The sequence below is a fragment of the Ziziphus jujuba genome, chromosome 1, assembly GCF_031755915.1.
Source record: "Ziziphus jujuba cultivar Dongzao chromosome 1, ASM3175591v1".
Classification (NCBI taxonomy): Eukaryota; Viridiplantae; Streptophyta; class Magnoliopsida; order Rosales; family Rhamnaceae; genus Ziziphus; species Ziziphus jujuba.
In genome coordinates, this window is record NC_083379.1 from 30,697,766 (window position 1) to 30,720,417 (window position 22,652).

General features: G+C 33.2%; 1 protein-coding gene and 1 pseudogene across 2 annotated transcripts; one reads left to right on the plus strand and one right to left on the minus strand.

Annotated features, from left to right (window-relative positions):
- The first annotated feature begins 4,252 nt into the window (after positions 1-4,252).
- Positions 4,253-6,807, plus strand: LOC107427371 (probably inactive leucine-rich repeat receptor-like protein kinase At5g48380; annotated as a pseudogene).
- Positions 6,808-8,106: 1,299 nt separating this feature from the next.
- LOC107427351 (DNA replication licensing factor MCM5) lies at positions 8,107-14,476 on the minus strand. Of its 2 annotated transcripts, XM_016037737.4 has the most exons (18): positions 14,050-14,472; positions 13,786-13,929; positions 13,275-13,454; positions 13,073-13,171; positions 12,821-12,957; positions 12,625-12,730; positions 11,975-12,109; positions 11,759-11,836; positions 11,438-11,542; positions 11,151-11,242; positions 10,928-11,060; positions 10,738-10,833; positions 10,375-10,466; positions 10,195-10,285; positions 9,861-9,970; positions 9,094-9,223; positions 8,881-8,982; positions 8,107-8,502 (listed from the first exon to the last, which is right to left on the minus strand). In XM_016037737.4, the coding sequence occupies exons 1-18, from the start codon at positions 14,338-14,340 to the stop codon at positions 8,419-8,421; spliced, it is 2,205 nt and encodes a 734-aa protein (XP_015893223.3). In that variant the 5' UTR covers positions 14,341-14,472; the 3' UTR covers positions 8,107-8,418. The 2 variants fall into 2 exon arrangements, with proteins under 2 accessions (XP_015893223.3, XP_048325781.2); XM_048469824.2 differs by lacking the exon at positions 8,107-8,502 and having other exon boundaries at positions 8,879-9,014; positions 14,050-14,476.
- Positions 14,477-22,652: the final 8,176 nt, after the last annotated feature.

The window sequence follows — 22,652 nt, forward strand, 5'->3', positions numbered from 1 at the left end:
TTATATTTGTTTTATAAAAACTTAAAATTCTTAGCTCTAAGTCTTGTAACATTTCACAATTGCCAATTAATTAATAATCCACCATTACAATAAATAAAATTTATTAAAAAACAAATCAATTATAAATTTATAATAATAATGATAATAAAGAGGATTAAAAAAAATAAAAAATAAAAACTTTAACTCTGAAGCACAAAATCATATTTTAGAAAAAATTGAATAATAACTTGAAAATTTTATTGAATGACTAATTATTTATTTTTGTTCGCTATTTTTTTTTTCATAATATTTATTATTATTATTTAAAAGAGTTTAATTTATTTTAAATGAAGAAATATATACACTTTTTAATATTAGTTAGCCATCTAACATTCAAATATTTAGAGGGATGTATTTAATTTAGAATTTGATGGATTTAAAATAAACTATAGACTTTATAAAGAATTTGATGGATTGTTATGGAATTCTACAGATTCCATAAAGATTTTATAAAAATCCAACGAAATTTTTGGATTTAAAGCTAGATTTCATATTAACAATTTTTTTTATAATTTCACTGTTAAAATCCTTTCAAATTTATTAAAATCTATCATTTTTTAAAAGCTTTTAAAATTAATGCATTTTTTAATACCATCAGATTTTAAAAAAATTTTATAAAATCCTAATTGAATAAACCTAGATTTTAATGAATTTTTATAAAATTTATCAAAATCTGAATTGAATATTATTAAACTTGTATGGACTCTTTTAAAATATAAATCGGATACTTCTAAACTTTTAAAAATTTTTAAAATCATTTAAATTTTAAATTAAATACATTCTTTTTAGTTTAAAAAGTAAATAAATAAATAAAAAATCTTTTATATGTAATATGTATTTCATTTTTTTAAAATATTATTTTCCAACTTAAATTTTTTATTATTAATTTTTCATGAAAGATTTGTCGATTTCAATAAAATAGATTAGTCCAGTTGTTCTTTCTCTTTAGGATTTTTTGCTACATTGCCCTTTGATCTTTTATTATTTTTGCAATTTGTCCCTTAACTTTTATATTTGGCACTATAACTCAGTGATCTTTTCAAATAGGTTGTTATACCTCAAAATGTGAACACCGTTTATATAAGGTGTTAAAATCCATGTGCAGTACATGCTCATCCCTTTTTCATTCAGATTTCAAGGGTAAATTGGAACATTATCTATCCAAACTATTCTTTGGCAACTAAAATAATTTGAAATTTTCAAAAGAGGTGAAAGTTTAGAGTTTATTTGAAAATTTTGAAATTATCAAAGATGAAGGATGTGGAACATCATCTATCCAAACTATTCTTTGGCACCTAAAACAATTTGCAATTTTCAAAAGAGGTAAAAGTTTAGGGTTTATTTGAAAATTTAGAAATTATCAAAGATGGAGGATGTGTTATACTACAATAGAGGGCAACAAACCATAAGGTCATCATGGACAAATATAATTCGTGGGTGGAAATTTTATGGTGTGAATTTTACAAGGTAAGGAGCTTATTTGAAGAAGAGGTTAGGGCTTTGTAGAGAAGGTTTGAAGAGTTTATGAACACTAATTCCACATCCAATGGCCCCCAGATGCAGTCAGCTTTTGGTCCCCTCCCCCGAATGAAGTTATTAAAATTAACTCTGATGCCTCTATTGGGAGGAACCATAATGGAAGAGTACTAAAAGTTCAAGTACTAAAGGAAAAAAATAGAAATCCCTAAAGCTGCGGAAGCTGCAGCAATTTTCAATGCAGTTTTGCTGGCTCTTGATACCTTTTTGCTAGCTTTTGATGATGGTCATCTCAATCTCTATTGCAAGAGTGATGCCAAAGCTGTAATACAAAAATTGAATAATCTGGGGAATCAATTTGATCATTGGTCTGCAACTGGAATTATCAAGAAGATTTTAGATTTATGTTCCCTCTTTCACTCTATAATTTTCGTTTGGATCCCGAGACAAAATAACAAGTTGGAGTACTTAAAATCCCCCTTTATAATTTCCAAACATTTTGTAGAAGTTATACTTCAGGAATGTGGTATGTTAACCACATCTTGAATCATTGCCAGTGTGCTTTTCTGTATGATTGACTCCTTTTGGTTAATACAACTCCTATTTTAAAGAAAAAGAATTTTACAAGGTAAGGAGACTATGGTTTTTAATTTAATTATTTATTACCCTAAGTAGGCTATGTTGAATTTTTGTTTATCATATTATCTCCTCACCACTACTGCGCATCAAGCCACAAATTTGATAACTACAAATTTGAAAGTCTTAAATATTGAGTTTTTCTTTACTTTTTCTTTTTAGTTCGGTTTGTCCAAACTTAGATTTGGTGGGTGCAATCCTTAATGAACTGATATTGCCATCCTTAGCCACCAAAAACTTTAATGATCTTTGTGTTTAATTTTATTCATTTACACTGTATTAATTAATGAGTTTTGCAATACTTTGCCAAATACAAAAGCTTTTGATTAAAAAAAATAATAATAAATATATAAATTTTCCGTGACTTCAAAATATAAGTTGATATGATTAAAAGGGATGGTAAAGGTACCCTGCTCGTAATGATGAGAAAACTAAATAGAACTATCAAATATGATTCCAACAGAAGAAATGGCAACAAGTCAAATGTCATACTTGCAATCCCTTTACAATATACTTGAGATGATTAATATTTAAGCCGCAATAAGAAATAAATTGGTTGAGTGCACCTGTTCGCTTTCACATTTGAATTTTACTTAACCTGAGCAAATAATTTTTTCAAGATTTAGTATAATTGGGAAGAATATTTTAATCCTGGTTTTTATTTTGTAGAATTTAATTTTTGATTGTTTCTTAATTTAGAATGTTCCAGATTTTGCTTGTTAGTGGTATCATATTATGATAAATAATATGCTTTAATGAAGGGTATAATTCATGGAGCTTGTGATTAGTTGATAAAGCCTATTCAGAGAGATGCTCTTAGACTCATTGGCCTTAATTGATATGTGATGTTGGTTAAGCGAAAAGGTAATTGGGTGTGTGCGCACTGCATGTGAATGGGTGAGTTAGGTTGGTTACCGTTCTTAATTTGTCCTTGAAATCAAAAAGAAAAAAGATATGGGCATGCAATGAACTTGGGTTTTAATACTTTAATATAAACGGTGTTAACATTTTGGGATATAACAACACTTTTTGTAAAGATCAGGAAATTATAGTGTCAAATATAAAAGTCAAGGTCAGGAATAAATTGTCAAAATGATGGAAAGGTCATAGAAGCAACGGTGTAAAAAAAAAAACCCTTCTCATTATTCAATTTTTATGCTTTGAAAAATTGTTCACAAAATGATAATAATTACATGCATGCCGTCCTAAATAAATAAATAGAAGGTGTCCTATTCTAATATGGTAGTTTTTAGTTTTTAGTCTTTTTATTTTTATTTTTTTAAATCTAATTATAGAAATTGTGTTAATTTCAAACATCTCCCATACTGTCAAATATAAAGGTTAGGAATAAATTGTGAAAATGACGGAAAGGTTATAGAGGCAATGGTGTAAAAAACCCTTCTTTAATTTTTATGGTTTGAAAAGTTGTCCACAAAATGATCATAATCACATACATGCCGTCCTAAATAAATAAATAAATAAAAGATGTCCTATGCTAATACGATAGGTTTTTAGTTTTTAGTTTTAGTTTTTATTCTTTTTATTATTATTTTTTTATATTTATAGAAATTGGATTAATTTCATACATCTTCTATGAAATTTAATTTAAATACAAATTAATTTTTTTAATTTTAAAAATATCATCAATTTTTTTTTAATTTTAAAAAAATTATAATTAATTATTTCTTTTATATTTTTAAAAATAATATTATCCATATATTTTAAAAAATATTAGCTATAATTTTTAAAATATAAGGCATAAAATTGTAATTAATGTAAATTTCATATCCCAAATATATCATTTCCTCTTTTTTTTTTTTTTTCTTTTTTTTTTCTTTTTTTTTTTTTTTTTAAGAATACGCATGCATATCAATGTCGTTATTATTGTTTTGAAATAAGGGGACCCTGTGTTGAAAGAGCAATGCGAGGAACCATTCTCTGTGGGGCCTTGTTGTTGACTTAGAGGTATTGACTTTTCTAGTCTTGACATTAGAGAAGTCTCGGTCTTGGTTTGCCAGTCTAAATCCTCTACAGGATTCCTGTCCTATATATATATATATATATATATATGTATATGTACCGCTAATGTTATGAACTCAGAAGAGTAAGAATTACACAGCAATGGCCCTCAATTCAACAATATTTCTTATCCTATTGCTTCATTACTTATTTGTATGCTCATGTGTATGTAGATTCAGCAGGAGCGCGGCGAGTGATAATGAGGAGACAGATATAGATTGCTTGAGATCCATTAAAGAATCCCTTGAAGATCCTTCCAATAGATTTGCCTCATCATGGACCTTCAACAATCATACAAAAGGATTGGATTCATCTGTCATTTTGATGGGGTTGAGTGCTGGCAACCTGATGAGAACAAGGTACTAAACATAAGACTCTCACATTTTGGCCTTTAAGGGTAGTTTCCTTAAGGGGATTAAAAACTGCACCACCTTAACAGGGTTAGACCTTTACAAAAATGAACTCTCAGGAATTATTCCATCTGACATAGCAGACTTGCTACCTTATGTTACATTCCTTGATCTTTCTAGCAACAATTTTTCAGGTGAAATCCCAAAAAGCCTTGCTAACCTTAGTTATCTGAATGTTCTTAAACTTGACCACAACCAACTTAAAGGTGATATACCTACAGAACTTGGTGAGCTACATAGGATCAAAAGTTTTAGTGTTGCTGACAATCTCTTGTCAGGACCAGTTCCTGTTTTCATCAATGCTAATTTTACGAATGAGAGCTATGCAAACAATCAACATCTTTGTGGAGGGCCTTTGGATCCCTGCAGCAAAGATCGAAATCCATTCATATTTGGATTTGGATTTGGTTATGCGGTTTCTGTTGTAGCTGTGATTGAATACTATTGTTGTTGCAGTGAGTTTATGTGTTGGTCTTGGGTGCAAATTAAGGAACTGGTAACCCGAACGTTGATGCTACTACTGTCTATGCTGGGGACCAAGAACAAGAGAAACGAAGCTGATGACCATCAGAGCCACTTACCAACCATGGAGCACAATGAGGAGGTTTGTTCTCTCTCTCTCTCTCTCTCTCTCTCTCTCTCTCTCCAGTAGTTAAATTGTACCCTCTTTTTTCACCAAAAAAAAAAAAAAAAAAATTCCTTTTATAAGATTATAGGAAAATTAAACTGATAAAATATAAAGAAACAAAAGAGTAGAAGAGATAAAAAAAAGACACAAAACCCTGAGAGCTATATCTTCTTATACTCTCTTGCTTGCTTACAATACCCTATATTTATAGGTATAGGGTATATAATAAAGGAAATGTATCATTCACTTCAAATATGATTGATTGAGAAAATACCAAAGTTAATTCATTAGATTGATTGTGTTGTCCTTGAACCTTAAAATCTCAATACTGTAAATCTTCAATAATTAAACGAACTTCTAGATTCATTGGTTAGCAATTTATCATCAACAGGTCCCAGGGCTTGAAAAATTGGTTGCTAAAATAAGCCTTACAGAACTCATCAAAGCAACTGGCAATTTCAGTGTGGATAACATCGTCGGAAAGGGAAAGATTGGGACAATGTACAGGGCGCCATTTCCAAACAATCAGTTCCTTGCGGTTAAGAGGATACACGAGTCCCAGCAATTTGAGAGCCAATTCATATCTGAGCTATAGGCTTTGAGTATATTGAAACATGACAACTTAATTCCCCTGTTGGGTTACTGCATAGAAAAGAATGAAAAGTTGCTGGTGTACAAATACATGTCCAATGGTAATCTTGATGATTGGTTACATCCGGTGCATGGTGACAACAAGATCTTGGAATGGCCTCTGCGAGTCAAAATAGCCAGGGCTTGGCATGGCTCCATCATGAGTGCAACTTTCTGGTAATCCATCGTAACATTGATACCAATTCTATCTTGCTTGATCATTACTTCGAGCCCAAGATATCGAATTTTGCAAAATCAATCATATCAAATCATGATGCTGCATCGTTAGTGTATCCAGAAGACAGTAGCACTGATTCTGGCTTGTATGAGAATGGTGGGGTCTGGGAGTCAGATTTTGTCAAGAAGGATGTGTATGACTATGGAAGGGTGGCTCTGGAGCTCATTACAGGGAAGAAAACTATTTCTGGTTCTTCTACAAGTATGCACAAGACTTGGTTGAATGGTTTGATGATGCTCCAAATAGCAATACTAGTTGTATTATGGATGAAATCATTGATAAACGTTTAATTGGACAAGGATTTGATGGTGAGATCTTGGAGCTCCTACGAATCACAACAGACTGTGTGCGGCCTTTTCCATACCAAAGATCCACAATGCTTCAAGTATGCCAAAGAATAAGCAGTTTTGGTGAGAAATATGGGATCCAAAGTGATTCAACATTAATATTGTGGCAACCGAGAAGCAGTTAGTGCTGCAGATGAAGTAGTTGCGTGGTTGAGATATGGAAATTACAGACTAATGACTACTATAAATCTCTTTTGAGAAGGGTGTTTTTCCATGCTATTCCACATGAACATGATGGATGTATTACATATATCACATTCACATGCATGCACGCTAGGCCAAGTATGCCTAAAATGAAATAAGTGAAAAGAAATACAAATTTGTTGTGCTAATTGGTATATATGTACCTGTATCAAAAGTGTAAGGAATTATCCTATTCCTATCTATCTCTCTTCTAGGTCATATATGCTTTTTTGATTTTTTTTTGTTTATATATGATCTGTCATGTAGCCCTTTGACTTAGAAATTAAATATGAGTTAAATAGGGAAATTAGAAAACTTGGAGTAAGATTGAAATTTCAGCATCGTCCATCTCAACATAATGATATTCAAGATATGGATATTTTCCATGAAGGATGTCCAAAGCTTTAGAAATGTTCTTTCCTGTAATTAGTTTAGCATTCCTCTTTGGCTTCACTTATTTGCTGAATTAGGTAGCTTCAGTGTGAGTGATGGATGGAGAGAAAGATATAATTTGCTTGATGTGTATTCAAGAATCTCTTGAAGATCCGTTTAACAGTTATGCAAAAGATTGCACATCTGAACTGTTTTGGGGTTGAATGCTAACACCTGGATGACCACAATCATATGAATATGGTCATCATATGAATATAGAGTTATTTCATGTATGAATTGAGTTTGTTATGATCTCATGAACAGAGTGCTAGGCTTGAAAAATTGGTAAACAAAATAAACTTAGCACAACTAATCAAGGAAACACTAAACGGACAATTTCAGTGTGCATAATGTCTTGGGAATGGGAAAGATTGGGACAATACCCTAGGCAACACTTGGCAAAAGCAGTTGGGGACAACATTTAGGAATGGCCTTTCAGAGTCAAAATTGCCATCGGTTTCGATTAGTACATTACATCATTGCACCACAATTCTCTCTCACTTGATCGTTAATTACTTCAAGGCCCATAATCAAGTTTGGAACAACAATCGTATGAATCATGGAGTGGCAATTCTTTGTGCAACCGAATGACAGCACTGATACGGGACCGTACATAAATAGTGGGGTCTAGGAGTTGGATTTTTTTAAAGAAGGATGTGTATAACCATGGAAGGGTGGCTCTAGAGCTCATATTACAGGGAAGAAAATGACGTGTGATTCTTCTACAAGTATTTGCTAGACTTTAGTTCAATGGTTTGATCATTGATCCAAGTAGCAGTACTTGCTGTGTTATGGATGAATGACTACGCAGAGCAAAGATCTTACAGCTCCAAATTCAAATGGACTAAAAGGCTAATCATGGTTGAAATTTATTGAAAATATACAAAACAAATAAGCAGTGTTGGAGAGAGATTCATATCCGTAGCGACTCAACATTAGTATTGCTTGCAACCTAGCAGTTAGAGCTGTAGTCTGCAGATTAGGCAGTTGTAGTGGTTGATATATACGTATATTAACTATAATAGTAGTTCTGTATATGCATATGCATATGTTTTAACACGGAAACAGTGAACAACATGCTGTTATGTATCCATAACTTCTACTAGTCCGCCTAAAATTAAATTAGTAAAATAAAATTTGCTGTTCTACAGTTATACCAATGTCTGAAATTAATGCAGATGTCTCTTCTGGGTCAAATATACATTATGATATGCATCCACTTTTCACTGTTATCTCTGTTTTGGACTTTTTTCTTGGTCTTGCGAGCAAAAGATAAACGTAGCCTCTAGGTATTAATATAAGAACACTACATAATTAAAAGCTAGATTTTTCCTCTCCTGTTAATAAGCACAAGGGGTTTCAAATATAATTACAATGATCTTATGCTTTACGGTAAATAAGACGCCTTTCTCGCTTGTATTCAACTTCATCTCTTTGATGCATGATTATCAGAGCTCTTCTCACCTGCCATAGGTTGTCAAATTATGAACGTCAATCAATGGAACACCACAATATATTTTCCTAGTTGAAATTGTCTTTAACTTATTAATATCTTGGGATTTGAAGCAGATCCTTTATGATAATTTGATAAAGTTCAAAGGCTGACTGAAATAATACTATTTGCCTGGATATTCACATTCTTTAGGTAAAATTAATATCACAGCCTGATATTTCATTTCAAAAACCAATTCCCACCATAAACAAAAGGACCAAATGCAAGGCAGCATAAATTCTAGATATAAAAATGTGGAACATCGTTTCAATTCAGCCATTGCACATATAATAGGCCAATTGTAATGGAAAATTCAAATTTAAATCAGATATTGTTAAATTCCAACTTACTATAGATTCATTCATTCCCATCCTGGTGAACTCATCAATCAGCTTTCTCTCAGATATGTGGTTCCCAATTCCTATTCTTCTTTTTATCTGAGTTTCTGCTTGCTGTTTAAGAGAAGAACTACGATTAGCTACCACTGAAAGGAGAAAGAAAAAAAATAAGAGAGTAAAAAGGATTTTATCCTTATTTTTACAAGAAAAGTTGACTCTACAAACCTTTACTTCATTTGCCATCTGAGTAGTAAGATTAATTTGTTGATTTATTCCAGATCTTGCTGCATCCATTGTGGCAACTTTAAAAAGCCTTAATGCTTCCTGCACATTTTCCTCAGTAGCAACATGAGACCTGATATCAAAGTGTCATAAAACGAGTGAAAATTGAGTAGAAACCTTATACAAAAACTGACTGCAAATTAGACTATGGAAACAAAGCAGATAGCAAAACATGAAAAGAAACTAAGACGAAATTCAATTTAGCAAACATAAGTTAAATCTTTGATATCATTTGATGAGGATCTTATTGCAATTAACATGTCACATTAGTGAGCATATAATTGGTCATTTCTTCCAATATTTAGATAGCCAAATAGAGGATAATAATCAAAGTCATTTTCACAAGGCAAATATAAAAGATCAGATTCAAGCAATCATTGTCATATTTCATGCTTTATACTATGATAAATTTATTTTTATGTCAGAAATTTTAGATGTTAGTATTTGAATACCAGCAAATCAACCCTAAGAGTACTTTGTCTTGGGCTCTGTTATCATAATAAAAGCATATGTGGCCATTAAACGCTCATATCTTTCCTAATTTTGCATGTATAACCCATATCTTCCACAACCTTATCAAAGCAGCTCTTTAATAAATAAAATTCAAAATTCACTTTCCTATTAATGTGTTAAAACTCAAAGTTCTATGTATCAATCTGACAAGTATAACATAAACCATGAGCAATATCAAGTTAAAGGTCAGAACTTACAGTTTCATTTTGGCAAGTGCTTCACTCAACCTTACAATAGCTTCAAGCTGCCTAACAGTAATAGGTATTGCTGCAGACTCCCCAGTATCATTTGCCTGATTTCTCATATCCTATAAGATAACCCACATAGTGGAGTCATTAAATGCTCAGTAGCACTGAATCAAATTAAATTGCCAACTGGGAGACTGGAAAATTAATTGGATGGTAATTCTGAAAATAACTTATGGCATCACTATTACTTCAACACTTGGTGCCATTTTGCTCTGCTGGTTTGACATCAATTAACAATCTTCAAACTACTAATCTTCCGCTTATGATTTAGCAGCAAGCTTACCTGTCTGATATTTACATAATTATTTTGTAGCAAAGTTGTTGCAGGTTCTGATAAACGGGGGTGAACATTTGTTCTACAATACTGTATATACCTGCACATATTTTGCAATAGAATTAACCTCGTTGATACATAAAAGCACTACCAAAGAATTCTAGGCTAACTTTCTATAAAAAGACATACCTCTTCAACCAATTATCTTCTTCAGAAGATCTATTGTCACCAATAGATGCATCAGCCGATGCATGGACTTTTATGATATGACTTGCTATAATCTGTCATGAAATAAAACTTTGAATTTTTTAGTAGCTGCTGCATTTTCTTAAGGTTATCAGGAGACCGCATATAGATATAACTTTTCCAATTTGTCTTCCCATAGCATTTAAAGGTAAGCCCTTAAACAAGAGTCAGAAAAATCATCATCAAGGTTTCAGGAAACAAAATCATATAGTGCATAACCATAACTATTGCTGAGAATAAAAATATTCTATTGTGAAAGAGAAGTTGTGTTGAAATATGATAACAAAATTAGTACACATTCTATACCTTATCTTGACCTTGATTCCTAACATCTTTGACAATGAAGATTAAATCAAATCTAGAAAGAATCGTTGTCTGTAAATCAATATTATCCTGTGCAGTCTGGAAGAAGGTGAACATTTTAATTAGCTCTCAATAAGGAATAGTAAGCATGAATTGAAGAAACTGAAAGTGATTGAGAAGGATGAATATTGACCTTCAGATCATCGTAACGCCCAGATGGAGGGTTAGCAGCCGCAAGAACTGATGTTCTAGAATTAAGAACTGTTGTTATTCCTGCTTTAGCTATGGATATGGTTTGCTGCTCCATGGCTTCGTGGATAGCAACCCTATGTCACATGCAGATCAAGATTAAGTACTAAAACTACTTATGAAAGACAAAGTACAGGTCACCAAGATATATTTCTAGTTTGTTTTACCTATCTTCCGGTCTCATTTTGTCAAACTCATCAATACAGACAACACCTCCATCAGCCAAAACCATGGCTCCTCCTTCAAGATAAAATTCACGCTGGATTGCACACGTATGCAAGAAATCAGAAAAAACTTTTCTCCATGAGAAAAAAAATATATTAATCCATTCAAAGGATCTCCTCAACACAATGCCAAAGCTATAGATAAAATAATACTTTTGTATACGAACCACAGAGATTAAGAACTTAAAAATAATACTTTTGCATACGAACCACAGAGATTAAGAACTTACAGAACTAGTATCTCTGATTACAGAAGCTGTAAGACCAGCTGCAGATGAGCCTTTTCCTGAAGTATAAACAGCCACAGGAGCCGTCTTCTCCACAAACTTGAGAAACTTTACAAGTTATGCAATACTAAATTAGTGCACCCAGATATTGGGAAATTAATGCATGAGCGAGATTTGTCATAGAAACAAGATTTGATACATCTAGACATATTAGTCAGAAACTAACTAGAGTAATTTTGCTCTAAACTGAGGATCAGAAAAGACTAGGATGACAGCAGTCTTCCCTACAAATTGTAAGAGAGCTGAAAGAGATAGATAACTAACCTGTGATTTAGCAGTTGATGGATCCCCCAAAAGCAAAACATTGATATCACCTCTTAGCTTGACACCATCTGGTAGATTCTGCTCACAGAAAATTTGATTATTCCCCTCAGTAAATTTTCACATATTAAGAGTTATAGTTTGTGATGGAAAAAGGGAAAAAAAAAAAAAAAAAAAAAAAAAAAAAAGAAGAAGAAGAAGTTAAAGTTTGTGATATACCTTCCTAGATCCTCCAAACAAAAGGCAAGCCACAGCCTTCTTCACATCATCATGACCAAATATAGATGGCGCTATCTTGGAGCATATGTTTTTGTATGCATCAGGATTTGCAGCAAAACTCTTAAAATCTGCTATCTGCAAAAGATACCTATAACTTATACCACTTATACCAATGAAAATTATTAAAAAAAGGATCCAAATCCATAGCTATCAGCAATTGTATTATCTCACTCTAAATTGATTAGGTACATTACGAGGGATCCATGAGCAGCAAAAAGCTTGGTTCAATACCATAGGGAAAATTAAAGACGAACTTCCGAAAATTTGAGATTTACAGTGGTATTTCAAGTTAATTTATCCTTAAACTTATTTCTGATATCTGCAAAATGGTCATGCATTGATTCACCAAAAATAAAAAATGGTTATGCATTGAAAAGTTATATTTTCTAACTTATCTTATAACCTCTCATCACGTAACGAATTTTATTCTACTACACAAGCATTTAGCAATCAATTGGTGATGCAAAAACCTATTGCAACAGGAACTTCATTATACACATGCATCCTTAATATGCAGTAGATGGTACTTTTTTCCACTAAGAAGCCTTCTTACTAAGAAACCTTACGCGTTTACAATTGTTAACAATTACCTCTTGTTGTGTAAAATCAGTTGGACCTCGAGAGTTGGCTTCATTTGCTTCTTCAATTCCTACAACTCTAATGTAAGGCTGTCTAACAGCAACTGCTCCTTTGTGGCTGAATAAAAAAAAAAAAATAACAATTAGTGTCAAGAGTACAAATTGAAAAACACAATAAATTTTCATCTCGAAATATAACAATTCTCACGATGTGGAAGAATTGGCAGCTTGATAGATACTGTAGATTCCCATGATGGTTAATCTTGTGCCAGGTACAATAGTTTGAACAAGATGACGATCCACCGATAAAAGCATGTTTCTTGGAAGCTCTCCAGTAGGAACATCCTTCAATAACCACAAAAAAAATAAAAAAGTAAAAAAATCAAAATCACCAACTAAACGAATATTCATTTATATAAAAATAAAAATAAAAAAATCCATCAAACTTTTTAAACAATACCTCTGGATTTTCCTGCAGCTTCAAGGTTTGTTGATCAACATACTTGCTTTTCTCAGGAACCACAACCCATGGATCAAGTGGGCATGGCTCTTCTCCCGGCTACAAAAGTAAAATTAAATAATGCTTGCATCAATATTCAAACAGAAAAGCCAAACACTGAAAGCAAACAAACAAACTAACTAATTTAGGAAATGGAATCAACCTGAGGAATATGGCTACATGAACGAGGGACAATGGCTCCACCAAGACCTGGCCTACAAGGAACCCTCTGCACATTCTTACAGTTCTTGCACATCACAATCACATAAGTGGCCTTTGCCTTAACCCTCGAAGCCGCTATAGTGATACCAGCAACTTTCACAAGTTTGGATATATATTGAGCCTATTAGTTAAACACCCAAAAACATCAATTAAAAGCTTCAAGATTCAATTCACCCAAAAAAAAAAGTATTAATAATACTAAACCTTAAGATTCCCAACAAAACCCCAACCCAAAAAAAAAATAAAAAGAAAAAGAAAAAGAAAAAGAAAACCTACCACATAGCAATTTTCACAAGTTCGGATATATATTGTGACTATCAATTAACACCGAAAAACATCAATCACAAACCTTCAATATTCCCAAGAAACCCATAAACAAAAACCCAACAGCTCCACTTTTTCCCAAACAAAGATAAAAAAAAATTTAAAACGAAAATGGCCAAATTACTAACCCCAAGCGAACGCATGGACACTGGGTCTTCCTTCGAAGTGAGCAAAATCTGGACATCTTCAGGGATCGGTTCCTCCAATTGTCCTTCATTTCCAGGCTCTTTTGTTTTCAAGCTTGCCAAGACCTGTCCTGCTGCATTCTCAAACTACAACCACAAACCCCCCCAAAACCAAAAATGATAATAAATACAAAATATAATTGGGATCGGAAAGCTAGAAATTGGCTGTAAAGGTTGAAGGCGGTTGATGTGGAAAATGATGTGTACCAGGGGCAAGTAATCGGCAGGGGCGGAACGGAGCTTGGCGGGGAGATCGGCATCGAAGGCGTGGAGGTCTTCAAGGTCTACAATCAGGTACTTTGAGTTGGATTTGAGGCTTTCTCTGTAAGGGAAAACGTTCTTATCGGCCCCGAAGTTCCGGAGGAATTCCTTAAACTTCTGGAGGACGGAGTGGTGGCTGGCCGACGCTGATGAGTCTCCGGTACCGCCGGAGCCGTCGCCGCCGAGCGACTGTGCCTGATCACTGTAATAGATCGCTCCCTCATCCCACCCCGACATTCTCTTTCTCTCTCTCTCTCTCTCTCTCAAGAATACGGGACGCTCGCTTTCTCTCTCTTTCTCTGTCTCTGTCTCTGTCTCTCTCTCTCTGCAAAGTGGGTCGGCGGCTTTCGATGTAAAACCAAGGATAGAGTATATCACCCAAATCTTCTCAGTTTTGGCGGGAAACGTTTTGGCGGGAACATGATGAAGGTAATGGGTCGGCTGTTGCACGTGCAAATGGCACGTGCATCTTGCTCTTAACTCTTTAACACAGCAGAGCGAGTTAAAATACGAAAAAAAAAAAAAAAAAAAATGAAAGGTTGAAATTACTATCCGATCATATAATTTCTTTTTCCTTCAGAATTCGTTTTATTTTTCTTTTTCTTTTTTTTTTCTTTTTTACTTTTAATAAAAAAATCATGAATATATCTATATATATATACATATGTGTATTATATGTATATATACTTTTCTGTCACCTCTTTCTAATCCTTTTTAAATAATGATAAAATGTGTAGAAATGTATGCACAACTTAGTTATTCATTGGACAAATGATTTTCCATTTCTCAATCATTGTTTGTTCATCCATTTAGAATTATTTTAGAATACAAAATTAAAAGCAAACATTTACACTTATTTTGTTTTGGTCATAAAATGGGATATTATATTAGAGTAGAAAATATATCAACCTTGAAAGATTTAATAAAGAGTATATACTGGACAGATAATCTATATTATAGTATACATCACACATTATTAAGCCGATACACACATGTGAGATAAGTCTTTTATCTCCTAATGAAACTCTTCTACACATCCCTCAATGTTATCACAACTGACTGGTATACTATTATATATCCCTAACATCCCCTCAAATTGGACTGTATTTAATGTAAGTTCAGTTTGTCTCTTATAACTAGAAACTAATGACTTGGTAAAACCTTTTAAGAATGTCAGCAACCTAATATTCACTCGGAACATAATGATTAGTAAGCTTATTAGAGACAACATGATCTCTCACAAAATGAATGTCCACCTTAATATGCTTCGTTCGCTGATGAAATATAGGATTGGAGACTAGGCTACCAGCACTTATATTGTCATACCACAATACTGGTAGACCACTAACATGAATGCCCATCTCATGCAATAACTCTTGAATCTATTTTAGTTCCATAGTGCCATTAGCAAGAGCTTGATGCTCAAATTCTACACCAGACCATGCAACAACAGTTTGTTTCTTGGAGAAACAGGAGATAAGGTTATCACAAAGATAGATACAATAACCTTCTGTAGAAAGTCTATCATCAACGTTAGATGCCTAGTTGGCATTAGCAAAGCCAGATAAAATAGTCGAGATGAGGAGTTTGATACGAAGACACGAAGAGTGCCTTTTAAATATCTTAATATTCGCTTACAGGCTGACTAGTGGACTTTAATTGGGTGTTGCATGAATTGACTCAACTTATTAACAATAAAATTGAGTTTAGATTGAGTGATTAGTATATATTGTAAGATACCAATTGTACTTTTGTAAAGAAATGTATTATTAAATGGAAAATCTGACGTGGCACTAAGTTGAGTTGAAGTACTAACTGGTGTAAGGTTGGTGCAACATTCTAGCATATCCAGACGGTCAAGTAGCTTTGATATATTTGGTTTGACAAAGATATAGCCCAGTTGCATCTAGAAATACCTCTATGATGAGGAAGAAAGAAAGATTACCAAGGTTTTTTAATGAAAATTTCATATTCAACTTCTTGATGGACTTATGAATAAGGGTAGGATTAGAGAATGATAATAATATCATCAACATAAAGTAAAACCCATAAAACATCTAATTGAATAGTAAGCATAAAAAGAGATGAATCCATACCGACCTTTGAAAAAACCAATTACATAATGTAGACCAAAGTTTATCACACCAGGTCCAATGGGCTTGTTTAAGTGTGTATAATGACTTGTGAAGCTTGCAGACATGAATGGCTAAGGATGGGTTCATCAGGTTAACCCATGTAAGCAATCTCATAAAGTTTCTCATCAAGAAAGGCATTGTTAATGTTAACCTGATGGACTAGCCAATTATTAGAAATAGGAATAGACAACATTAACTGAATGGTGGAAGGCATTATCACAAGCTTGAAGGTATCTTTGAAGTTGATACTAGGATTCTGATGAAACCCCTTAACGACTAAGTGGGCCTTGTATCGATTAACAAATCCATCAAAGTTTTATTTTTTTTAAACTAAAACACCCATCGATTGCCAAGTATATTCATATTTGAAGAAAGCGAAACTAATTCCCATGTATAGTTGTTAGAGAGAGCAGTCAACTCATTCTCCATAACTTGCTTCCACTTGACATGTGAGAGGGCTTGCTTGATAGAAACTGGTTCCATATGGTTAAGGTCATTGTTGGATGCATAGACAAAAGATTTCTTTTCGAAGATACCAGCTCTAGATCATGTAACCATGGGATGAACAGATTGAGGTCGCACAGATGGTAAGTCAACATTAAGATCAATAGTCGGTGAAGAAGCCTAGTTAGCAGAAGAAGGTGGAACATCCAACTGTTATTATTATGTGTGGTCGGTGGCATAAAATTTTTGTTAAAGCGATGCCAATAGTCAACTATAGTGTGTCCACGATGGTTACATAGCTGATAATATTGACGAGAGAAGCCTGAACCACCTTGAGAGACATTTGAGCTTCTTGAACCATAGCCTCTACCATGACCATGACCTCTAGTTGGTCCTCTATGGCTTGACAACAATGCTGACTCAAATTGTCCATGCTTCTTTGAGTTTCAATTAGCCTTGTTAGCTATAGGTTGAGATGATATCATAAGGTTGTTGAGTCTGATTTCTTGATTTAATAACAAGGCTACAATCTTCTCGATTTCAAGGGGCAGTCGCTGTGTATATTTGTCACCACTGCATTTACTCAATAGGTAGTCTGATGCGAATCCGTCCTAGTTCGCACAACCGACAACTCACTGGAGTATTGATCCGATACAGATGAAGACTGGACCGATCACTAGGGCTCAAGCTAAGAGGTTTAAGGACAATCTTACTGCCTTTATTCAGAAAGTAATTCATTCTCAAAAGGGCTTGTCCATACCTGAAGATAAAAGACCTGTTTTAAGCATCCAAGTGGTGGAGGCTGATACATCGGACATTTTATATCAGACACTCATGCCTCGGACATTTGACTTTGGACTTCGGACATTAAACATAACTTAGTTCGGACATCAGGCAGACATAAGTTAGCTCTGATAGACATAAGTTAGCTCGGACATCAGGCAGACATAAGTTAGCTCGGACATCAGACATAAGTCAGCTTAGTTGTCAAACTAGTCAACTCGTTTTCTAATTTGCGTTTGACTTTTTTTTAGGTTTTTATTTATTTATTTGCTGGACAAATAAGTTTAGGAAAGTTATTATTTTATTATTTTCATTGTCAATTAATTAATTCCTACTTCAAAATAAGGAAATTAATTAATCCAAATTATATTAGGAAATGATGTAAAATTAGGCAATTTCCTAATTGGATTCTATGTTGGCTGAAATTTCCTAATCCTTTTAGGGTTTTATTTTATTCATTCAAAGCCTATTTAAAGGCTTATTTTCAATGAGAAAAAAGGAAGCTTGAATTTTATATAGAAAATTATTTGTGAGATTGAATTCTCTTTGTTCTTTTGAACACCTAAAACACCATTAGTGAATGAGTGTTTTAGTTTGACTTATCAATAGGCCTTCCATCACCTATTGTGGCGTCTTCATTATATACCAAGGTTGCTAATCACAGGTTGGTTAGGAGTCAAGGTGACCATTAGAACTTGAACATAATTAGATCCGGGCTAATATAATACGGGTTTAGGAGCAGATCGTCCTCGGTTCGTATCATAGTCCCTGTAATAAATGGAGAATGAAATCCTCATAACTTACGGTGTATCCAGCTATGGAGAGATTGTCTGCAACTTCCTTTAGCTTTGTGTAGTATTCTGTCACAATGAGCCCTTCCTTTTTCATAGATTGCAATTGCAACTTTAGTTGCATTAGTTTTGCTCGTGACTAGGTTCCAAATAGCTCGTTTAATGAAGTCCTCAAGTTAAAACAAGTTTTAGTTTTTGTTAATTGAGTCTGAACCTCAGGAAAGATTGACGACTAAATCCATCCAGGGTCCAATTGATGCCAAAGCAAAAAATATGGATTTACTGTTTGCTTCGAGTTGTTGGTTTCATCTTTTCCTTTTTCCATGATAAACTTTGGTGGTGGTTGAATTGCTCCAGCCAAGAATTCTTCAAGATTGCTTCCTACAATTGCCAGTAAAATTTGAGCCTTTTAAATCAAATAGTTCTTGTGTTCTAATTTGAAGGGAAATGCATAGTTAGGCAATGTAACCTGACTTATCTTTGAGGAATAGTGAAAGAATTTGAGGTAATGAGAGATATGACATTAGTCTTTAGCTATGATAACATGCAAGATTTAATAAAGAGTATATTGGAAAGATGATTTATATTATATCATGAGTTGATATTTATACAGCCTATGGAATAATGAAATAAGGTCTAAGAAAGTAATGAGTAAAGCCGTCACATATTATTAGGCAAATATACATGTCAAGATAGATCTTTATCTCCTAATGAAACTCTTCACCACATCCCTCAATGTTATCATAACTGACCGGGATACTATCTTATCTCCCTAGCAAGCTTGAATCAAAATTCAAGATTTTTTCCAAAGATAAAGTCAAGCTAACAACCCAACCAAGATGGAGTAACTTATTCATAGCAGATCTAGCTAGCTAAACAAGAAATCAACAAAATTAAGCAAATATAAACATCCCCATATATCATCTATAATGACAGCAAGAGACAATGGTAGCTCCTTCGGGTCATCTTCAAATATGACATTCTTATACTCTTGCTCCACAGCCCATGTACAAGCATAGAAAAAAGCCATGCATTCTGCTTTCAGGGAAGAATCACATGGAATCAACGCATGCATGTAATGTACTAGACTTCCATTTGAATTACGAAATACACATGGAATACTAGCTCCTACAGAGCCTTCCACATAAAAACCATCCATATTAATTTTAAAATTACCAAAAGAAGGTGGCATCCATGATGATTCTCATTGGATAGGTTGTATCACTGCTACTCCAATATGTGAATTATGAATTGCATCCATCTTATGATTTTTATATTCAGACCATAGACCATAAGAAGTATTTATTGTGAGAATCGAATTAGGTTATTTATCCTTATGAACAAACTTTCTTTTCCATATTTCCCAACAAATATAAGCAGCTAAAGTAAGGAAATCCCCATGGTTATTAGTAGCTCTTGATTGTCTTTTCATTTCCAAGAAAAATTCCATTGGCCTTGTAGAACTTGTGTGATGAAAAGGCAAATTTAAAATCCTTCGCAACCAAATAGGCTTTGTCCATTCACAAAGCCATAGTAAGTGAACCATAGATTGACCATCTTGCTTGCAAATTGGACATATAACATGCCACATGAAGGAGATGATCTTAGGATGTACCTTTAAGGACCATAGACATTTCCATGCTGAAGCATCTAGATGAATCTCCTCATTATCTTGCATGGGCAATATTAATGTTCATTTCTCCAATTCTTATTTGCTCCAAGTTTGTTGGCATTTAAGGTTGTGCTCCAATGAGAATGTACTAGCAAAAATGGTCTAACCTGTTAAGACCTACCAAAGATTTCTTATCGGAACCCTAGACGATCCCTAGCTAGGAAAATCCTACCGAACCTTCTAACGGAAAATCTGGCAGCATCTCTCCTAAGGGTTGGACATGTTCCAAAATTTTTCTACACAGAAAACACACTTTAATATCATGCCACCTTATTCCTCCCACCTTACTACAAAATTTTCCATAAATTTTTCAAGAGATCTATAATAATGGCACAGGGATATAGATGCAAGGAATAGTTTAATAAGACATAAACATCTTTATAACTCTTGTTCGCCTACATCAACCACTTAGTACAGTTCTACATTTTTATACTCCTTTATGAACACACCAAACTCATAAACATACATAGAAGGGTACTAAAACAACAACAACCACAATAATAATAATAATAATAATAATAATAATAATAATAATAATACAACTTGCCCGAAGACTACCATACCTGCCTAAAAGCTACCACACTTGTCTGAGGCTATCATACCTGTCCAAAAGCTATCATATTTATCTGATGGGATAAGTACGATGAGTATGCAGTTGATACGAATGATGATAATAATGACAATAACAAATTTACAAGTAATAATAATAATACTAATAATAAATAAAAATAATCATAACTACAGTAATAATTAACAACAACAATGATAAATAATAATAATAATAATAATAATAAAAATAATAACAAATGACAATAAGAATAAAAATGATAACAAGCAGTAATAATAATAATGAAAATAATAACAGTAATAATAATAATAATAATACCAATAACAATTATTAATAATAATAATAATAATAATAATAATAATAATAATAATAACAACAACAACAACAAATAATGATATTAATAAAGAAATAAAATCATAAATAGCTAAAATAAAATTTTAAAATACATAAATATACTATGTAATTCGCACACTTGAAGCAGAGATGTGCTCGATATACATATATAACATGCAAATACATGGTCCCATAATAACAGTTATCACAAATACACTGCTACCAATATGGTTCGGAGTTGCCTATAGTGGCCATCCGATCCACTGATCTCGTAGGTAACAGAGTTACGAGACGAAGCTATTTATGGGTGGAATCGGATCGTTGCTTCCATATGGTGTGATACATACGGACATAACATAATTTATATGTATGTATACATATACATAAAAATACACTTGATGCATCATATGATACACCAGTGGTGTTAGACAATACTCGGCATCCCAAGCACTATTTTAACGGGAGCTTAAAGAGAGAAACTTAAAATCGATCTCCTTGGTGTCTTGAGGCACAATTACTAGTAACTTGTTATGGCTAAACCAGTTGTCCTTTGACTGAAGGGAGGTGGCTAATGCTCATTGAGCAAAATACTTGCCAATTCTCAGATCCATAGCTCCCACAGAACGGTCATAAATACATGCACGCTAATAGATAATAATCAGCTATGTTGTAGCTAGGGTGGGATGGCTAATGCTCACTCTATAAAATACTTACTTATCCTCTCTCACCATAGCTCACAAAGGACGACTTGTATATAACTTTCCCACTAATATATAACATAAAAACCAACCATCTTATAGTCAAGGAAAGGGGTGGCTGACACTCGCTATGCAAAATACTTGCCAACCTTCAGGTCCACAGCTCCCACAGGATGATCATAATATAATAATCAGCCATCTTGCGGTCAAAGAGGGGGGGCGACTGATGCTCACTGTGTAAAATATTCGCCAACCCTCAGGTCCATGACTCCCATAGGGTGATCATATATACTTGCACGCTAAATAACAAATGCAGTACAGAACATCATTACTATTCGGTGCATCTAAAAACTATAAAAATTTACAATATCATAAATACTAAAATTTGATAAAATACAACTAGGTTTATACACCTTTACTAAACTTATAAAATTCTATATTTCCTTTTTAAGAACCCCATAAATTCAGCAATTTTATAAAATTAAGTATTAGTATAATAATTTCTTTACAATCATACATATAAATTTTATATAACAAATATATTTAAATCACATAAGTCTTACACAAAAAAATTAAATAACAATTTTCTTAAATTTTAAAACATACATAATATTTTTTGAAATTTTAAATAACACAAAAAAAAAATATATATATATATATATATAGACACACCTTTATGTACACAAGTATATATATTCGCCTATATACATAACACAATCTTTTTAATAAGTACATGCTTATATATATATTTATATAAAAGTATATATATATATATATATGTCTATATACATAACACAATCTCTTTAACAAGTGTATACATGCTCATAAATATATTTATACAAAAATATATATATATATATATATATACTCATATTTATATATTGAGAGGTCTACAATAAAGACCGATTGGATATAGAATTTTCAGACCAAAAACATGCCAAATTTGGGAAGCCATTGGATTGACACACCTGGCATGAACGGCCTAGATTGCATAGCAACTCACGTGTGAAATTTTGCCCAAATCTGCCATTCCCGCTCGCATCAACTTGCATTCCCACTTGCACTAACTCGCACCATCTTGCCAAAATTGCCAATCGCACCAACTTGCACCACCATTGCTAAAAT